The sequence below is a fragment of the Periplaneta americana genome, chromosome 10 (assembly GCF_040183065.1).
Source record: "Periplaneta americana isolate PAMFEO1 chromosome 10, P.americana_PAMFEO1_priV1, whole genome shotgun sequence".
Taxonomy (NCBI): domain Eukaryota; kingdom Metazoa; phylum Arthropoda; class Insecta; order Blattodea; family Blattidae; genus Periplaneta; species Periplaneta americana.
This window is the reverse complement of record NC_091126.1, coordinates 55368321-55389648: the sequence shown is the minus strand read 5'-3', so window position 1 is coordinate 55389648 and position 21328 is coordinate 55368321. Positions and strand designations below refer to the sequence as shown.

The window sequence follows — 21328 nt, the reverse complement described above, 5'->3', positions numbered from 1 at the left end:
GCCGTATTGAAATTTGGAGATTGCTGATGCCACATTGTTGGACAGTGCATGCGCTTACTATAGCAATCCTATGACCTATTGCTTTAGCCTGCTAGCCGCTTGAAGCGCTACTGTCGCATCAGTTGTCGAATGCCGGCAAAGAAACTGCTGGAGTGCGCGACTAGTATAGATTGTGCCGATGCTGTAGCTACCAATCTACCGAAAAACGTCCATGTAAGGCATACCAAAAGTCTGAGAAAAAATAAACGTGTCTCATTCCACGACCTTACGAAAACATTAATTATTTCACAGTTCCACAATTTGCACAAACACATTTATTGGATATTACGCCAGGTCTCACATGATTAGGGATGACTGGAAGAAAGCTCCTGTCAATTTTTATCTGGAACACTGAAGATTCGAGTTGCAGAAATGCTCCATTTATCCAATGTGCTTATTGTCGTTTACATTTGTGCTTAACGCATTTCTATATCAACACCCACAAACATGTTGAATTATATGTAAGGACAGCTAAAATTAGCAGAATAATGATTATTTATAGCTCAGTTTCCTTCCGTATTCATTACTATACGAATATCTATTTACAAATAGGCTCATAAACATTGTATAATTACCACTATGGGCAGCTACAATTGGTACCATGAACATTGATTACAGCTGAACTTTCCATCGTATTTGATTTGATATCATTATCAGTCAGGCACTTCACGAATGTAGCTTGTCAGCCCAAGATCAATGTGCATCCTTATCTATTACCAGACACGTTAATCATACAGAGCATTGGAATGTGACACCGGATCACGCCATTGAAACAGGAAGCTCTGTATTACGTATTTTTTAAAGGAATCAAGTAAACCACACTTTTATACGACTGTGGGTGATGAAAGCGACTTCACATGCGTACGTAGTTTGAAATCATATCATGACGCAAGCTGAGACTGAATTAGTGATTTATTACGATAACAAGTGTTTCTACTAAAATGGTCATTTTTATTGCTGTTTATAAAAAAGATAAAGGAAATTCTCTCATTAAATCAGAGTTATGAGACTTTATGTAGGCCTATTTTATTTCTTACTAAAAACACTAAAATCACATAAGCTATTCAGAGACAGAAAGTTTGAGTCAATAGAAGCAAATTGTAATCATCGGTGAGATAAACAAACACAAACTCTGTATGACCTCGTAATATAAATCAATTTCCAATGCCTAAGTTTCTCTGTTATTGCTCATCGGAAGAATACGATGTATACGATGTAGAGCAGCTATTATACAGGTCATGTTTAGTATAAATTAGTTTTGAATGAAATGTTACAATTCAGAAAACAATAAATTACTGGAATCAAAATACATGCATTTTACTTGTGAATTATAAAAATTTCCTTCGCACTTTCTTGACAGAGATAGCATTGATGACGCCGTCAAAGTCGCTCTGACGAAGCACATCAGACTCGATGCAAAGAAACACATTCAAACTCATTCATTGTTGAAACAAAATTGATTTGTGAACGGCAAGCTGTGGTTTATTTTTAAGTATTGGTTTTGTTGTTGGTATAAAATTATTACGAGTATTTCTTCGAGTATTTCTTATTTCGATAGGAAGTATAAAGTAAATTGAAAAATTAACTCCAAATCTTCGCGGAATAAGCCTTTCATATCGAATTATATAGTGCACATGCTGGAAAGTGGTTAAATAGTATTGTTGACGATATATTATATTGGAAATGTAACTGAGAGTTGTGGTTACTATTCATAGCGATAATATAATAAACACACATCCAATTTGAATTTGAACATTGCATTCTTGTTTATACAAGCAGATCCATAGTATACTAACGTGATACCGGCATTACAATAGGCAGCTGCATACTTCTCTTTCACTCTCACCACGACCGCGACAATGCGATAACGAAACAATATCCGACTTCCACAAGTTGTTCAAGAACAAACTTCGAAAAATTTTTACCAACAAGTGTTTCAAAAACAAATTTCACTGTAAAATGAAACTGAAAAGAAAGGAAAGAAAACAGGAAGAGAAACAGAAAATGCTGCCCCCCTGGAAATTGCCGCCCTAGGCAACTGTCTTTCATACAGTATATTGTGTTGTTCGCGGAGATTATCTGGTCAAGTTCGCAGGGTTTTTACGGAATAGGCCTACTCAGTGAAATAAATGAGTGACGCAAATAGAAGCATTACCGGTACTAATAATCTGATTAAATTCCTTGAAGAAATGTTTGATTCGGAACATATAGAACAGATCACTTATAAACAATGGGTAACAGTCGACCGTACAAACTTTAAAATATTACTGTCATCCATTGAGGATTTCCTAGATAAATTATCTGTTAAATTGTTAGCCTTGTTGTCTCATACATTTATAGCTCAACAACAATCTTCGTTTCTGAAAGAACGAAAAGAGCAATAATTGGAGTCAGGAGAATAGGCCTACATTGTAATTGATGACTTCTTTGAAAAGTATGCTTTTGTGATGCAAGATTCTGTACAGGGGATTCACTGGAATATAGCCACCGGCGTGGCTCAGTCGGTTAAGGCGCTTGCCTGCCGGTCTGAAGTTGCGCTCGGGCGCGGGTTCGATCCCCGCTTGGGCTGATTACCTGGTTGGGTTTTTTCCGAGGTTTTCCCCAACCGTAAGGTAAATGATAGGTAATCTATGGCGAATCCTCGGCCTCATCTCGCCAAATACCATCTCGCTATCACCAATCTCATCGACGCTAAATAACCTCGTAGTTGATACAGCGTCGTTAAATAACCAACTAAAAAAAATTCACTGGAATAACAGGCAGGCCACGATCCACCATATTGTTGTATTGTATTAAAAAGGAAATAATATTACAAAATACAAGAGCTTTGTAGTAATATTAGAGAATCTAAAGCATGTCACAAACGCTGTCCATCTTTTTCAAATTGAATTAATAAAATTTGTGAGAAAGGAAATGGCAAACGTAAACATAATTTACTTCTCCGATGGAGTCACTGTGCAATATAAAAACATAAAGAATTTTGTAAACCTATGTTTCCCTGAAGAGGATTTCGATATTGGAGCTGAATGGCACTTTTTCGCGATATCTCATGGAAAGGGGTCATGTGATGACATTGGAGATGCCACTAAAAGACTTACGGCAAAAAAGCAGTCTGTAATTAAGTCAGGATTCCATCACAATTCCTAAAGATCTATTTATCTGAACTCAGAAGTATACCGGTATTAAAACATTTCAAATTTTTACTGAGACTCAACACAAAGAACATGATGAAATTCTGAACTCTAGATATGAGAAAATAAAACGAGTACGTGGCACTTTAAAGTTCCATTCCTTTATCCCACTATCAAAAAACAGAGCTCCTAACCAAAAAGTAATTTTTTGAAAACGGAGGGAAACATGTTCATATTTATACAAATTAATGTGCTGTGTTCTTCTACTTTGTGATTTTTTATTCTATTTGTAATGAACTTCCTGAATAATCTGTGGCCGTGTGAAACTCTAAAGTATGTAATATTTAATTAAAAGTGTTAACTACCCATTACGTGCGCGTCGACTCAAGGACTCGACCTGAGTCAGTGATGTGCATCAGGCGGCCTGCGTAGTACGCATAATAACTTATATGCACGCAGCGCACCCGATCCGGTAAGAAACTCAATTCTGATAGAACTAATAGCAATTCCATCCTGTAATTTCGTGGTGTTATATGTAATAGATGTGAGGGAATTATATGGGGTTATTATTTTTAAAGCATAGATGTGATTAAAATATCATTTTATAAAAATTAAGTGCATAATAATGCTTCACACTACATGTTTAAATTCGAGAAAGACAACTGTAGAAAAAAGTGCTTCCTTTTAGCTTCAAATTGACATATACAGTACTACAATCCTCTACGATAAATATAACCAGAAATATGCTTAGTTATATAAAGAGGCGCGCGAGAGATTTTGAAAACTTCGATGATTAATTGAAACGCAAATATGCTTTTCTCTGAGAAACAAAACTATATATGCATTATATTTTATCCATTAGAATACACTGAAAGAGTTTTTTTTTTTTTCAATCGAAGACTCTTAGGTAAATTATTGCGTGATTTTGTTCGATTTGACGTGGAATTACTAATATAGTCTGTAAGTCTATATGAATCTACACTACTTACAGAAACTACACTCTCCAATAGTAACAAAATTATTCAAATCGCTTAAGTACTTTCTGACATATATATATATATATATATATATATATATATATATATATATAATATTATATTTAAGATATAGATTATATATTGTGGGTCCCTATCACCACTGCATGGCGCGTCCTCAGGTTGCGGATAGAGGAGACGGCCTCCAGATATGGAGGGTAGCTGCGAATATATTGAATAAGCAGTCGTGGACAGCCGATGAGGGGTGGTCCTCCAGCTTGGGGGTTGGGCGAAGGGCTAACAACCCATCACCGTAAAAAGTAGCTTGTTACGAATCCCTACAATAAGTTAGAATAAATTTATAAAACAGTTATATTACCGGTTGTTCTGTATGGTTGTGAAACTTGGACTCTTACTTTGAGAGAGGAACAGAGATTAAGGGTGTTTGAGAATAAGGTTCTTAGGAAAGTATCTGGGGCTAAGAGGGATGAAGTTACAGGAGAATGGAGAAAGTTACACAACCCAGAACTGAACGCATTTTATTCTTCACCTGACATAATTGGGAACATTAAATCCAGACGTTTGAGATGGGCAGGGCATGTAGCAGATATGGGCGAATCCAGAAATGCATATAGAGTGTTAGTTGGGAGGCCGGAGGGAAAAGACCTTTGGGGAGGCCGAGACGTAGATGGGAGGATAATATTAAAATGGATTTGAGGGAGATGAGATATCATGATAGAGAGTGGATTAGTCTTGCACAGGATACGGACCGATGGCGGGCTTATGTGAGGGCGGCAATGGACCTTCGGGTTGCTTAAAAGCCATTTGTAATTAAGTAAGTAATCCCATTTATCTTGATCACCCAAAATAACTTCTTATGCAAGGGCCAAATGAAAACTTGTTTCAGATAAAATGTATACAACTGAAAGGTGGTAATAATACTGATGCAGAGGTAACCTTGTAGCTTTATTTATTAATGAGATACGAGTACTAACATTGTTTCTTTAAATGACACTCTGTGTTTATTATTCAATATTTCATACAGTGGCGTAGCGTCAATGTAAGCTAAAAAGCTCAGCTTCCCCAGTTAATAATAATTTCATAATAAACCTGCAGTTTATGTAGAAAATTATTTATTAATTTTAATAGAATTTATATTTACGCGTTAAATATTGTGATGCGGCAGCTCAGGATGATTTGTGATGCAGCAGTAAACAAGAAGCCTGCACACACCAGCTTCCAAGCAGACTGGTTTCTTCTATGTAATCCACCCCGCAGATTTTTCATCCCTTTCTAACTAAACTACCCTAGTCGCAAGGTTCGCAAGAAGCTAGCTTTAACATTTAAAATAAGTAGTTCCCGAGTTATCCCTTTTCGACAGTTGTGTTCAGTTGAAGTGTTAGTGTGCATTGTGGCTGATATAATAAATAATGAGCGAAATAACAGTTCCTGACACTAATTTACTTGACTTTTTTTTTTTAGGACAATTGTATTATCAAGACTGACTTACGAAAAAAAGTGTGATTTAAAAAACAAATGACTGACTCCCTTGCTGTCAATGAAGGACACAACTAAAAGACAGACGCATACTTACGTAATGATACTAATACTGTATCTATTGACCGTTAATATTGTGATTTCTCTAAGTATGACAGGGAGTGAGCTAATGTTATACGTATGCGTGTCTATTTGTTAAGAGATATGTGTAAACCGTGAAATCATATTTTACTACGTATCATTTGAGGTCATGCCTTATTGGTATTACTTACGATGTTCCAACCAATCTTCGACTGCTGACTTGAAATTGACTACTATTTATTTTAAGACTGTATTTTTGTAATACGTTTTCTCATATTGCATGAAAGACAACTTGAGTTAGCTTCCCCTGCTCAAAATTTCATGCTACGCCACTGTATTTCAATTGAGCTCATCAAGATCTGTTCAAAAATGTATCACAGTGGGTCATTCTAATATACAGAACGTTAATTAACGGAACATATTCGATATCTTAACGGCATGGTTCCCGTGATAGTACGTACAAAGGAAGTGGTTTGACTTTAAGCTGGTGTGAACAATACGTAATACATTGTCGATACGCAGGGTCGTGTAAAGCCTTGGCTTTTCTGAACCGACGCATGCGACGTGCGAGGTGCGAGACCAGCCTCGCACAAATCCGGACTACACGAGATAGTGATTTGTTTCTGTAACTGCGAGCTGCGCAGACCACTCACTATCTTTCGTGTAGTCCGGATTCCTCGCACCTCGCACGTCGCATTCGTCGGTTCAGAAAAACCAAGGCTTAACCCATTTGACGCCTTGACGGCATGGTTCCTGTGCATAGTACAAAGGAGATGGTTTGACTTTAAGTTGGTGTAAACAATGCGTATACATTTCAGATAACCAGGATCGCGTAACCTATTCCACGTAGCTTTGGTTTACAGTAAACAAATGAAAATAAATGTAGCACAGACCACTCAGTCATCAGCGGAATAAAACCAAAGCAACGTGGATTGAGTTACGCGACCCTGGGTATCTGTAATGCCCTACGTATTGTTTACACCAGCTCAAAATCAAACCACTTACTTTGTGCGTACTATGCACAGGAACAGGCATCAAATAACGTTCTGTTAATTAATACCTAATCTGTTTATTAGAATGACCCAGTCCACACCTGTGGAGTAACGGTTAGCGAGTCTGGTCGCCAAACTAGATGGCCCGGGTTCGAATCCCGGTCGGGGCAAGTTATCTGTTAATATTTGAGGAGAAAAATTCGCTCCGGCGCCGGGGATCGAACCCGGGTCCTTGGTTCTACGTACCAAGCTACGCCGAATTCAATCCACAGCACCGGATCGAACACTTCTCCTTCAATGTTTCCCTTTGTGGCCTGACTCCAAGTTAGCCATATACTCGTATGTTGACGTATATGTCCAATGTCAACTGCCATTATACTAGGAGCGCACTCAGCTGAGTGACTTGTTTGGCCGGGAATCCGCAGTTAAGTGTGCAGTAACCTGTACAGGCATATGCACTGCAAGCTATGAGAATATTATAGATTTATTAATTTGTCCTACTGAATGATATCTGTAATATTAACAATTAATATTTGAGGAGAAAAATTCGCTCCGGCGCCAGGGATCGAACCCGGGTCCTTCACGCCGCAGTTAAGTGTGCAGTAATCTGTACAGACATATGCACTGCTAGCTATGAGAATATTATAGATTTATTAATTTGTCCTACAGAATGATATCTGTAATATTGACAATTAATATTTGAGGAGAAAAATTCGCTCCGCCTCCGGGGATCGAACCCAGGTCCTTGGCGCCGGAGCGGATTTTTCTCTTCAAATATTAATTGTCAATATTACAGATATCATTTTGTAGGACAAATGAATAAATCTATAATATTCGCAAGTTATCTGGTTGAGTTTTTTTCCGGGATTTTTCCTCAACCCATTATGAGCAAATGCTGGGTAACTATCAGTGCTGGACCCAGGACTCATTTCACCGGCATTATCACCTTCACTTCCTTCAAACGCTAAATAACCTGAGATGTTGATACAGCGTCGTAAAATAACCCACTTAAAAAGTAGAATGACTCATTGTGATACATTTTTTAAGAAGTCTTGACGAGCTTAATTTTATTGAAACACTGAGTAATAAATACAAAGTGTCATTTAAAAAAAAACAATGTTAGTACTTGTATCTAATTAATGAATAATGCTACAAGGTTACCTCTCCATCAGTATTATTTCCCCCTTTCAGTTGTACACCTGTTGTATGAAACAACTACTCGTGTGATGCTTGCGTACAAAGTTATTGCGAATGGTAAAGATAAATTGGACACTCTGTATATGGAAATGTGTGAGTGGTTTCTTGATCAAATAAAGTTTTCTCAAGAATGTCTATAATCTGACGAGACAAATTTTATGTCAACGGAGATACGAACAACAGAAACTCCAATATCGGGCAACGATAGTAGAGCATGGTCTTCACAATTCGCAGAGACGAATTCCTACAAATGCTGAAGGAAATGGTTTTGACATGTAGGTTTATGTTCTACTTTATTTCCTGGGACGAGCAAGGATATCGAAGAAACATCTTTAAAACAACCAATTAAATTATAAGGAGTATGTCACCCATTAAGTGGGACAAAGTCACCATATCTGCATCCTGTGAAAAAATAAAGTGATAACGAATTAATTAATTAATTTGTAGCGTCTCTCTCCCTCCCCATCCCTCTCCCCTCTACATAATATTAAACCCATAACTGTTTCCAAGAAAATTTTTCATTTCTATTGTAATAAGAGCTAGGAAGTTCCGATGTTAAACTTGGACTGTAACTAATGCAATCGAATGCAAAGCAGGACGAGACGTCAACATTTAACAGTGAGTAGGCCTACCCCTCAACCAATTTGTACAAGCCTTCGTTCGACAAAACCGCTTGTTATTTCGCGATATTTGAAGGTGCACTTCGCTGCGTCTGTGGCTACAGTGCTAGAGCGCTGGCTTTCCGTCCAAGAGGCCTGGGTTAAATCTCCGGCCAGGTCGTGATGGAATTTGTGGACAAAGCAGACGTTTCTCTCGAGATTATCCCGTTTCCCTCTATCATTCCACCAACACACTCCATTTCCCCCTCATCTCACCTATCATCCGCAATAGTAAAAATAGGCTGGAGTGAAGTCTTGAGGGTAGTAGGCCTACAGGTTCCCAAAGCTGATATAGGAAGGGCTTGTGGCTCCGAGCTACTCGCATGCAGACGGGACTTGACTCTATCAGGGACTGAGGCGGAATGACCTACTTGTCAGCGTCGGCTGGTCAGGAAGGGTTTGGGGCTCTGGACCCAGGGGCTTATCAGACTACACGTCCGCGAAGCGGGACCTATCAGGATAACCCTCCTGTCAGCGTCGGATTCACGAATGCCACCCAGGCCAGCTGTCGGACTTGGACAATCATCGCACTTAATAGGTCAAACCGTGCCTAAGTGCACGGACCTGTCCCACGTCAAAGCCAAACCAAGGTGCACTTCACTTCTAGCTCAGACGAAATTGTCAGGACACTGATAAGGAACTGTAATTTATTTTCAAATATCATGTATGCGAAGTTTAGTGCAATCAATATCGGTCTTTAGTGAACCAAAAGCATGACAACGTTCCAGCCCATCGAACACGCTTGATATAGGCCTAAGCTACGGGAGGGGGCACTATGGCCCAGCACTCCGACCTATTATAGTAATATGCGTTACAAGAGCGGTATGTTGAAGTTTTCATGTTCGAGGAAATGTTTGAAAAAGCGAAACGTAGTTGAGCTTTTTTAATTTCCGAGAATTGAAAGAAAACATACCGCTCATGTATCGTACATTATTTTGTGCGAAGATCGTTTATTACATACCTGAAAGAGGAACTTCTAATTAGTTGCAATGAAATCTCCATCTTGGTTTCTGTTCAATGACGGCAAATTTGCAAAACAAAATCTATCTTCAACATTGTTGCTTCAAAATGTTTTCTGTGTTTACTATACTCCAGCAGGCCGTGATATACGTCTGTCTTTCCCCCCCCCCCTCAGTCTATAAATGCGAACTTAAAACAAACAGCCACCGGCGTGGCTCAGTCGGTTAAGGCGCTTGCCTGCCGGTCTGAAGTTGCGTTCGGGCGCGGGTTCGATCCCCGCTTGGGCTGATTACCTGGTTGGGCTTTTTCCGAGGTTTTCCCCAACCGTAATGTGAATGCAAGGTAATCTATGGCGAATCCTCGGCCTCATCTGGCCAAATATCATCTCACTATCACCAATCTCATCGACGCTAAATAACCTAGTAGTTGATACAGCGTCGTTAAATAACCAACTAAAATTAAAAAATAAAATAAAATAAAAAATAAAAGAAACGGTAAGGTTATGTAATGATTTAGAGTTTACTTAATTTTTGCAAATATTTAAAAACAATAATTAACAGTGCAATTTAGGTGAAATTGCAGTGGTAAGTTTCCAATTTATAATTATTACTATATTGAACGTCTCTAAAAATAATATGTTAAAAGCCTAAAGCAGTAAAGTCAATATGTCACTTAAGCGGTAAGAAGAGGGAAATTGTTATGTGTGTTAGGTTGGGAATACTAAATGTGGAATTTTAGACTTACCGCGGATTGGTTTTGTGCGGAAACCAAGCAAATACGCACGATCTCGCACAAAGGTCTATTGCGCTGACCCTCAAGCTACGCACATTCTCAAACCCACACCGGCTGACTACACTAAGGATCGCTGTGTACCCAGGTATCGAGCAGGCAAGCTCTGTCGTCGCCAGCCGGCGATCGGGGAATGCTATGGAATGATGAAATGGAGACGGAATGATGCAAATGCCTAATATAGGGGAAACCGGGAGAACCCCGAGAAAATCCCCAATTGTCCGCCACAAATGAAAAATCCCAGACCTGACCGGGACTCGAACCCGGGCCGTGACAGGTCAGAGGTCTGACCACTCAAGCTAAGATTCAAGAACTAGAAAGCAATGAGGTCTTACCGCTACTAGCTTATCGATTATAGTCCAATTTGTTCGGTGGCTCATTTTATGTGTGAACGACATTTCAATAATTTTAATGATGTCCAATCGAGATAGATAAACTTTCTTGCCTCCAAGTCCAAGAAATGAAACTGCTGCCAAATTAAACGATAGTTACCGGTACAAAAATACGACAATATGTCATCGGAAAAAGTACTTTATTTCAAAGAATAATTTTTTTTATGGAACTCGTTGTGGAATTGATGTTATGCTCATAGACATGTCTACTGAATCAACACAATAGTTACGCCTATCTCAGAGCATACTTGCTTTATTTCCCTAGTCCTTTTGCGACATGCCCGATTGAGTGGCGTATACTGGTTAAAGGGTTTGGGCTGCCGCTGACCCTATTATTACACAAAATATATCTAACAATTACTTTAATTTAAATTACTATGGTAAAACTAATAATACAAAATTATTACATTATGTTATATTATAAACTTTTTCTTTTGTAATTTCCTTGGGCTACCGCCGGTAGCCCGCAAAATACGCCCCTGCCCGATTGTAACCAATGCAGATAGAATTAGGCGCATGTCACATCCATTTCAGAATTGGAGTTCCTTATGAGGAAACTTGACACTGCATTTGCTTCATATCCGATTGTGATGTACGCACATCGAATTTACCCACTTCTGTGTTGACGTTTAGATCTTATCGCGCAAATCTGACCTTGCAGTTGGATATTTAGAAGATACCAATTTTCATATCTATATTCGATAACATTTCCGAGTTCCGTAATTGATTGATGTAAGGTGTAAATTAAGTAAAAACTGAGAGTTTTCCCACCAAATGTAATATGTAGGCCTACTGGACTTGCCCGACCTCCAACAAGACACGAAAGGAAGCATACGAGGAAGATACCGGGACTGTGTTCTTCCCTCGCGAGTGATTCGACGTACTCGCGGGTGCAAAATGTGACATATGCTGCTAGAAAGGAAGTCAAGTCATAATCATGCTTCCTGCCGGGAGTCTGCGGTTTACTTGTCATCTAAAAGGGGTTTTATCGCCATGCAACGACAGAACTGTGACCATAACAAATCGGCACGGATACCTAAATCGATATAATGCTCTACTTATTTTTTACAACTAATTAGTGGGAGTACGAGTCCGCGAGCATTCTGAAGGAGCCTAATTCACAGTCGGATAACAATACAAGGTAATGTCACTTTTAATGAAATGGAGAAATAAGATAGTAGATAATAGTCGTAATAATGTGATTATTGTTATTATTATTATTATTATTATTATTATTATTATTACTACTACTAATTCACTGTCAAAATTGTATTAATACACATGAATTTATGATGATTGTTATTATTATTATTATTATTATCACTAAATATAATCTTCTCTGGAATTAATTCCATGCGTTTGTGTGCTCTTATCAAATTTTAGATCTGACACTAAACGTCAGACTATTTTGATGTTGAGTCGGTTTTACTTCGGATTATCACTTCAGAAAACAAAGCTTCACATTGTCATTGGGAAAACATCCAGGTGGAGGCAAAGTTTTCACATCTACACATTAGCTTCCAAGCAACGTATAATAATAATAATAATAATAATAATAATAATAATAATAATAATAATAATAATAATAATAATAATAATAATAATACGTAATTATAATCATCTACGTGGTTGATTACACTTACCTTATTTTTCGTCTGATACTAGATAAATGGCAGACTATTTTGATTATTAGTCGATTTTACTTCAGGTTATCACCACAGTCTAGACTGTGTTATCACTTAAGAAAACGGAACTTCACATTGTTCTGGAAAAAACATTCACGTGCAAGCAAAGTTTTCACACTCACATTAGCTTCCAAGCTGCGAATAATAATAATAATAATAATAATAATAATAATAATAATAATAATACGTAATTATAATCATCTACGGGGTTGATTAGTTGATTACACTTACCTTATTTTTCGTCTGATACTAGATAAATGGCAGACTATTTTGATGATTAGTCGATTTTACTTCAGGTTATCACTTAAGAAAACGGAACTTCACATTGTTCTGGAAAAACATTCATGTGCAAGCAAAGTTTTCATACTCACATTAGCTTCCAAGCTGCGAATAATAATAATAATAATAATAATAATAATAATAATAATAATAATAATAATAATAATAATAATAATAATAATAATAATAGTAGTAGTAATAATAGTAGTAGTAGTAATAATAATAATAATAATAATAATAATAATAATAACAATATTTTGTCAATGGACATATGATTTATTATTATGCCTATTATTACTAATTTACCTGATGAATACATTAATAAAATATAAGCTACTGTAATATTAGTACATTATGCAACGAGCCTATAATGGTAGTGATTAAGACGCGAGTATGTTTATGAAACGAGCGCAAGCGAGTTTCATAATTTTCATACGAGCGTCTTAATTACCATTATAGGCAAGTTTCATACGACTTTTTATGCTCGACCATATTTCTAACTTGAAATTATTCATAAGTATTCATGTTATTCTTATCTAACTGGGGAGTGGAACTGCCCTTGTGCAATATCTCGTAAATTGTGAGATGTGCGCAGACGTGAAAGTATTGATTTTTTCCGAGGAACAAATGTCATTGACCTTGATATAATCTAGAGAGTAAAATGAACATTAATCTTGATATAACCTTGAAATTTATTTAGACATTGAAAAACGAGATGACAAATTGAATTTATTTGAATATTATTTACAATTAACGCTAATTATTATAGTAACAGAACATAACCTTCTGCGACAGTATTGGATTTCCAGCCTCCGTGATGTTTCGCTAGTTGTCTTTCGATTGCATATCCGAGAATAATCGATACTTGCGCTTTCATATTGCTACAATGATGTTTTCTGATTGGTGGAACACCTGAACTTTAATGAATAGGTGTACTTTAATGAGGTCCATTAAAGGGCTGCTACCAGGTGTATAATTACTACATTTCGGCATGGTCGAGCATAAAATAATGTATTAGATCCAAGCAGATGAGAAGTATTCAAAATTAAAATAAACTTTGGTAATAGAAACGAATAATAGTAGTTTATGGTACAAGACAGTAAAGTAGGATTTTATTCAGGAGTTGAAAGTTCAGTGCCTAAGGCATAGCCAAGGGTGATCATTTCACAACAAAATAAAATCGATTTACTCTCGTGTTTCACACATTACTTTGAGCATGACCGGTACTGATATCTAAACCAAAATATTATAAGAAAGTTTTAATTTCAGTTTAATTTAAAATTGTATGCCTATTCTTGGTAATGTGCTGGTTTTCAGGAAGTGATAAATGAACGAATATGTGAATTGTTTGTTTCTAATGTGTTGGCTATCATGAAGAGAGCAATTTAACACCTTTAACAGTAATTTAAAACTTTTAATTTATTGCTAAAGATAAGGTCATTGTTTAGGTTGCCAAAGACAATGAAATAAAGAGCAGTTTATACAGCAGTAATATATGAAAATATTAATGAACTTTGATAGGTTGTACCGGAATAAAAATATCAAACAATGCAGTACTTAAAAAAATTGCAAAACAAGAATTATTTAACGACAAGATTTTCAATTATACATTCTACATAATTTTGTAGATGACATATCTGGAATTAGTACAACAGACTGCATTGTCGCAAATGAAAAATTTTCATTTTTTATGTTTTCAATACCATAGACTATTTCTTCGACTAATTCAGTTTTCGCAACCTTCTTTATTGGATGGATTACAGGTGAAGTGTCAAAATTCACGCCCACTTTTTGTTCCTTGTGCTACTTCCAAATTTTAAATTTAATGTGAGAGATGAATGGCCTGTAAATTTTGACGGAGTCCTCTCATTCTGTCGCATACCTATGACATGGAACTTCCAGCTTTACTTTCCTTTCTATGAAAGCTAAAGGGCTAACAGAAATATTTATCTCCGGACTTGAACAAGAGAACTTCGGATCTTGTGGAAAGCAGGGTAACTAATACATCACCATGGATAGATAACTCTCTTTACTTATTATCATTATTTTTATTGTTATTATTATTATTGTTACTGTTATTATCGTTATTGTTAATATTATTGTTACTGTTATTATTGTTATTATTGTTATTATTATTATTATTACTATTATTATTATTATTATTATTAGTAGTAGTAGTAGTAGTAGTAGTAGTAGTAGTAGTAGTAGTAGTAGTAGTATTATGTCACTAGTTTGATAGATATTGCACAGGTTTTCAAACGAAGCACTCTGTGGTTCGATTCCTGACATGGACGGAAATTTATCTTCATTCCACGCGACTGAGTGTGTCTCTTTTGTCTTTCACTTGTCCTGTGAAGTCTTTGCAGGGGCCCTGCACTGTGCTGACCAAACAGTCAGGGAGGCCCACCTTGTGAGAAAACTTATTGTCTGTCCTAAAAACGAACTCCCCTATGCCGCATTGGATTTTAAGTCAGTATAATGATTAAGTTTAAACAATGAAACGACTATCATCATCATCATCATCATCATCGTCATAGATTAACCGTAATGTCTGTACTTTGCGCATCATGCAACACTCGAAAACTATAGTCTATTAAATAGAAAGCAATAAAGTATACAACCTTTTCAACAACATAACTATTGAGTATCTATAGTCGCATGTGGTCATGTGTAAATTTACTACGAACAAAAAGACATTTCTTACTTCATGTTGCTTTGAATAATTACTATATTTACTATTTCTCTCTTGTATCAAATTTAAGTGATATCTCTATAGCTGATCCTGAGGTAAGCACTTCAAAAGTCTGTGACAAACGTGGAAGTATTTGTGTCGTTCTGGACTTCCCAGTACTCCTTACTAGTTACATATCTAGGGAACTCCTGCATAACATACATAAAAACTGACACATTGGTAAAATTGAGAAAAATGTTGTGTAATGCATTGTGCCGAACTAGTCTAGGCAAAAAATTGTTTGATATAGTAAATCAGACAAACGTATTTGTTTGTTTGTTTGTTTATTCATTCATTCATTCATTCATTCATTTATTCATTCATTCATTTATTCATTCATTCATTCATTCATTCACAAGAAGAAACGCTTTTTTCTACAGTACCGGTACTGACACATTCTTTCCAAGTTGAGCTGTTATATTTCCGTCATTTACACTAAAGATTTTTGACCAAATTCATCATGTTTTTATAAAAAAAAACACACACACATGCGCGCACACGCACACATACACACACAGACACACACACACACGCGCACACACACGAATGTCCTAAATACAACAGAATAATCCAAAAGGACCTTATTCTTTTTGGAAAGTCACATATTTGATATAATATATAATTTTTTATGTAGCGCTGAAATGCATAAATAAATGAACCATATATCAGTACAGTGTGAGTTTTGTTTTTATTTGCATTTAAATGCCTTCTCATACATGGATTGATATTGTGCTACAATTCTAGTCCTGTTAGGTACTGTAGTTATTATTCTTCTGTAAAGCTTTTGTTAAAGTTCTCAAGTTTCTCTTTTATAACTGAAGTCGACACTGAAATCTTTATACAGTATTTTGAGATTTTTTCCTGATATAAATTGCATCAGATTTCCTATATCGCAAGATATTTTTTTCTGCAACTTCTCACGCATTTGTGCTTCCATCAATTCAGCAATCAGTAATTTCAGTCTCACTACTTCAGACAGATACCAGTATTATTATTGTTTACTATTTTTAACATGTTTTCTTTGTAAATGATTGATAAAATGGCAGACTTACTAGTGTTAATTATATAAGCACGTGTGGTTTACAGCTGTTTTGGTATATAATGTAAGCCACATTTGCTTATAATTAACACTAGTAAGTCTGCCATTTTATCAATCATTTGTATTTAAGTGTTAAAAGTAGTGTACGCAAGATTCAAGATGGGTTTTCTTTGTGTTCTTTTCCTTCAGAGACCTTCTACTGTAACATATTGAACCTAATTGTGTGTCCATTATATGTGGTTTCCAGTTGTTTTTTTTAGCAATCTTATTTTTCAGTTCTATTCAGTGCTTCCTTGCTGTTGTCTTTCCACTTCCTATATGTCGTTGTTTTCCAAGAATCTGACATAAACAGGAAGATGGTCATCACAAGGAAAAATATTGAAGGAAATCATTGGCTAGCTGATGTTTACTCTCCTCTCTCATCTTCTTAGCTAGTCGGTTTTCCTTTGTCTTTTCTTACCATAATTTCCTTAATGGTCTCTATGCATGTATTCATGTTCATGTAATGTTTTTGTTTTTTCGCCTTCTACTCTTGTACGGTGCCTTTCACTTTATTTTATCTCTTCTTTCTCAAAATTAATTCATTGAGGAATACGAAATGAAGTAACTACTAAAGAAAAACTACTTACAATATGAAAGATTAATTAGACCTCCTGAAATCAAATGACGTAATATGTGCCATCAACCTATAAAACTAAATAATCGAATTACTTTCACCGAAAAATATGAGAGACACAAAGACCGCAAAAAACAGATTTCGTTATCTTCACTGAAATACGCTTCTTCTGCTCCAGTTTCCTGGCAGTGAAAAACTTGTTCAAGACATGCTGTCTGTCTGTCTGTCTGTCTGTGTGTACAGCGTTTTCTCCTGCACTATTAGGCGTATTTTGTTCATAATTAGTATCTACGAGTAAATTCAACCTGAAATATACATATCAAAGGCAATCATTTTACTAAAAATAATAACTGGTGTTATCAGTTGCCTCATGAGTGATGCCTTGATGGTGTCACTTGTGGGGTCCAGGCCTGTCTTCTGACAGTTGACTAAACACCAATATGGTGTGGTTTTAGGCATAGGTAATAGATCGATTATTGATCATATTTTTTGTATTCGACAGATATTGGAGAAAAAATGGGAGTATAAAGGTACAGTACATCAGTTATTCATCGATTTCAAAAAGACATATGACTTGGTTAAGAGAGCAGTTTTATATAATATTCTTATTGAATTTGATATTCCCAAGAAACTAGTTAAATTAATTAAAATATGTCTCAGTGAAGTGTATAGCAGAGACCGTATAGGCCAGTTTCTGTCAGATGCTTTCCAATTCACTGCAGGCTAAAACAAGGAGATGCACTATTACCTTTACTTTTTAACTTTGCTTTAGAATATGCCATTAGGGAAGTCCAGGATAGCAGAGAGGGTTTGGAATTGAACGGGTTACATCAGCTGCTTGTCTGTGTGGATGACGTGACTATGTCAGGAAAAAATCCACAAACTATTAGGAAAAACAAGGGAAATTTACTTGAAGCAAGTAAAGAGATAGGTTTGGAAGTAAATGCCGAAAAGACAAAGTATAATGATTATATCTCGTAATCAGAATATTGTACGAAATGAAAATATAAAAGTTGGAAATTGATTCTTTGAAGAGGTGGAAAAATTCAAATATCTTGGAGCAACAGTAACAAATATAAATTGACACTCGAGAGGAAATTAAAGGCAAAATAAATATGGGAAATTACTGCTATTATTTGGTTGAGAAGCTTCTGTCATCCAGTCTGTTCTCAAAAAACTCAAAATTAGAATTTATAAAACAGTTATATTAAGTACCAGTTGTTCTGTATGGTTGTGAAACTTGGGCTCTCACTTTGAGAGAGGAGCAGAGGTTAAAGATGTTTGAGAAAAAGGTTCACCTAGCAGCTTCATGGTGCTAATGTTGCTTGCTGCACCAGTGATATGACTCATAACTAGGTAAAAATTACCATTGGTTATTAATGGAGCAAAATTCGCTCCGATGCCGGGGATCGAACCTGGGACCCCCAGTTCTATGCACTGGGCGCTCTAACCACTGATCTATGTCGAGGCTCAATCTACAACACTGAATCGAATCTTTCTCCTTTGGTATTTTCCCTTAGGACCCTTACTCAATATTCAACATATATTATATTATATTGTCAACAGTCATCACACAAGGAGATTCGATCTGGAGCTGTAGATTGAGCCTCTGTGTAGCTCAGTGGTTAGAACACCCAGTGCATAGAACTGGCGGGTCCCAGATTCGATCCTTGGGGCCAGAGCGATAGTAACCATAACAGATAATTCTGTAGGACCAAAAGTTAACCTTTACATAGATCATTCGCCCAACAGTACATACATCGATGGCTCAGAACGAGACTGTTACAAATAAAAAAATTCACTTTTTGAGTTATTACCATCATTTGAACACTTGAATTGAGAACTATGCTATGTGAAAGTGTTAAAACTCTAAAAATTTCCTAGTGGGACATAAATGCACATTCTTGTGCCATGATTCTCTGATTTGCCATCTACAATGGAAAACTTTAAATGGCTCTACTGAAAAATCTCTATTTTTGAGTTGTAACAGTCTCGTTCTGAGCCATCGATATATTGTGGAGTCTCGGCCACCAAATCACTCAAATGAGTGCGCTCCTTGTGTGATGATTGTTGACTTAATATAATATATGTGTTGATAGATATGTCGAACATTGATTAAGCCCACTAAGGGAAAATCCCAAAGGAGAAAGATTCGATCCAGTGCTTTAGATTGAGCCTCGGCATAGCTCAGTGGTTAGAGCACCCAGTGCGTAGAACTGGGGGTCTCAGTTTCGATCCCCAGCACTGGAGCGAATTTTTCTCCCTTAATAACCAATGGTAATTTTTACCAAGTTATGAGCCATATCACTGATGCAATATGACTTCAACCCAAGTTCATAGTGTGGCCCATGTTGTTTTTTCATCAAGTAAATATTATTTAAAAGAAACTGAGAAAACTAACAAATGATGTTTATTGGAGATATTCTTGAGAATGAATACCTTGTATTAAACTACGCCTTTCTATAATCAGAAATTCATTAAGTCAATCTTCAGAAACTCAAATAATGAAGATATGTTATTCATAATCTCAAAGTCTGCATGATATATTAGAATATATTTTTCTGTCTTTTACAGTGTAACCATGGAAGGAGGTAAACCTAATGGGAGTGCCGTAGTAGCAGAAAAAGAAACTGAAGCAGTGATGTCAGACAGAGAGATTATAGTACCCACAAATGTTGAATTAGGTTCTGATGGGACAGATGGAGCAGAAGTCACTGTAGCACAAAATGGAAAGAGATTTAAGGTATAACAAAATGTTTTATGTTTTACATATAATCACAGTCTAGTGTATACAGTCGCGAAGCTCAATACATAGTAAATATGCAAACATTAGGTAGTTGCTCACCACTAGGATCACTAATATCGCCTCATTACAGGCAATGCAAAATAGTACCGTCACAGTCTATTGTTTCTAGCACCTTCAAAACTCAAGCTTCGTGACTGTATATAGTAGACTGTGATATAATATTGTTATCCATATCCCAAGAAATGATCTCCATGAAGGGTTGCATTTCATTCTTATAAATATGAAGAAATTAATTTTTTTAATTAAATATTTGCATAAATTTAATGTCATTTACAATTTAGTTCTTTTAATCGTCTTCAATGATATAAGTCCAGTAGAATTTATCTCATATACACAGGCTATATATAGGCCTATATATATATAAGACTAACATAGACTTTGTAGAAGTTGAGAAAGCCTACGATCATGTAAACCATGAAAAAATATGGAAAGCTTTACAAAATTCACCAGTTCCAAAGAAATTAACTTAAAAAAAACATTATGAAGTCAGTGAAAACTGTATTAAGACACTAGTAGGAATGACAAATTACTTTAAAAAATGTAGGAGTGAGACAAGATAGTGCAGTATCCTGTCACAAATTTCGTTTAATATAGAGTGGTGGATGAAAATGTGAATAAAATCATAAGTAAAAAGAAACGAATTTCAAAACTCTAATATATGCAGATAATGTAATGATATGAGGACATTCAGGAAAAAGCATAGAAAGTAGAATTGAACAATGGAGATCAATTGCAGAACAATATGGTTTAAAGATGAACCGCGAGAAAAGAGTTACCAGTATGAAAATATCTAAGAAAGATTGGAATTTTAAGCAGTCGGATATATATTTAAAAAATAAATTCGAATGGAAAATTCAGAACAAAATTATTACCAGTAAAAAAATACAGAAAAGTTCAAATGTATACAACATGATTAAACAATTGAGTTGGAAGAAAGATAACCTATAAAGAGAAGGACAGCAATGTATAAAACATATATCAAACTTATGCTTCAGAAACATGGATATACACAAAAGATATCTAAAGACGTCAGGCTTCAGAGATAAGAGTTTAACATAGAATATTCCAAAAAGAAAAAAAAGAAGAAGAAACTGAACAAGTAACGACATCAGAAGTACTAAAAATACAGAGAAATTAACGACAAACTTACTTAATAATGCTATCAAATAGTTTGGACATATAAAAGAAAGGAAAAATACAAGAGTACCAAAAAGGATATATAAATCTGAAGGTGGAAGGAAAGCAACCAAGAGAAAAACCGTGGAAGAGATGAACAAACCAAATTAAGAGGAACCTAAAGGAACAGTGATATGAATGGGAAGAAATTCACAAAGGAAAAGCAAGGGAAAATGGAGACAATGGGAGCACGGCACCCTCTACTACAGGCAGGAATGTTGGTGGTGGAAGTTGTGGTTATGACGTCAGGAGGCCAGCAAGCTGCGTGGAGCTCTGCTAGGCCTC

General features: G+C 36.1%; 1 protein-coding gene across 4 annotated transcripts in view; it reads left to right on the top strand.

Moving 5' to 3' along the window:
• Window positions 1-471: 471 nt before the first annotated feature.
• Window positions 472-21328, top strand: part of LOC138707714 (ninjurin-A-like) — a 35749-nt gene continuing 14892 nt past the window's right edge. The window contains exons 1-2 of one of the 4 annotated variants that reach the window (XM_069837562.1): window positions 472-500; window positions 19636-19804. In XM_069837562.1, the coding sequence (XP_069693663.1) occupies window positions 487-500; window positions 19636-19804 (183 nt within the window). In that variant the 5' untranslated portion in view covers window positions 472-486. Of the gene's footprint in view, window positions 501-781; window positions 901-11685; window positions 11853-19635; window positions 19805-21328 lie in introns of those variants that run through there. The other 3 variants (XM_069837564.1, XM_069837561.1, XM_069837563.1) reach the window with 3 other exon arrangements.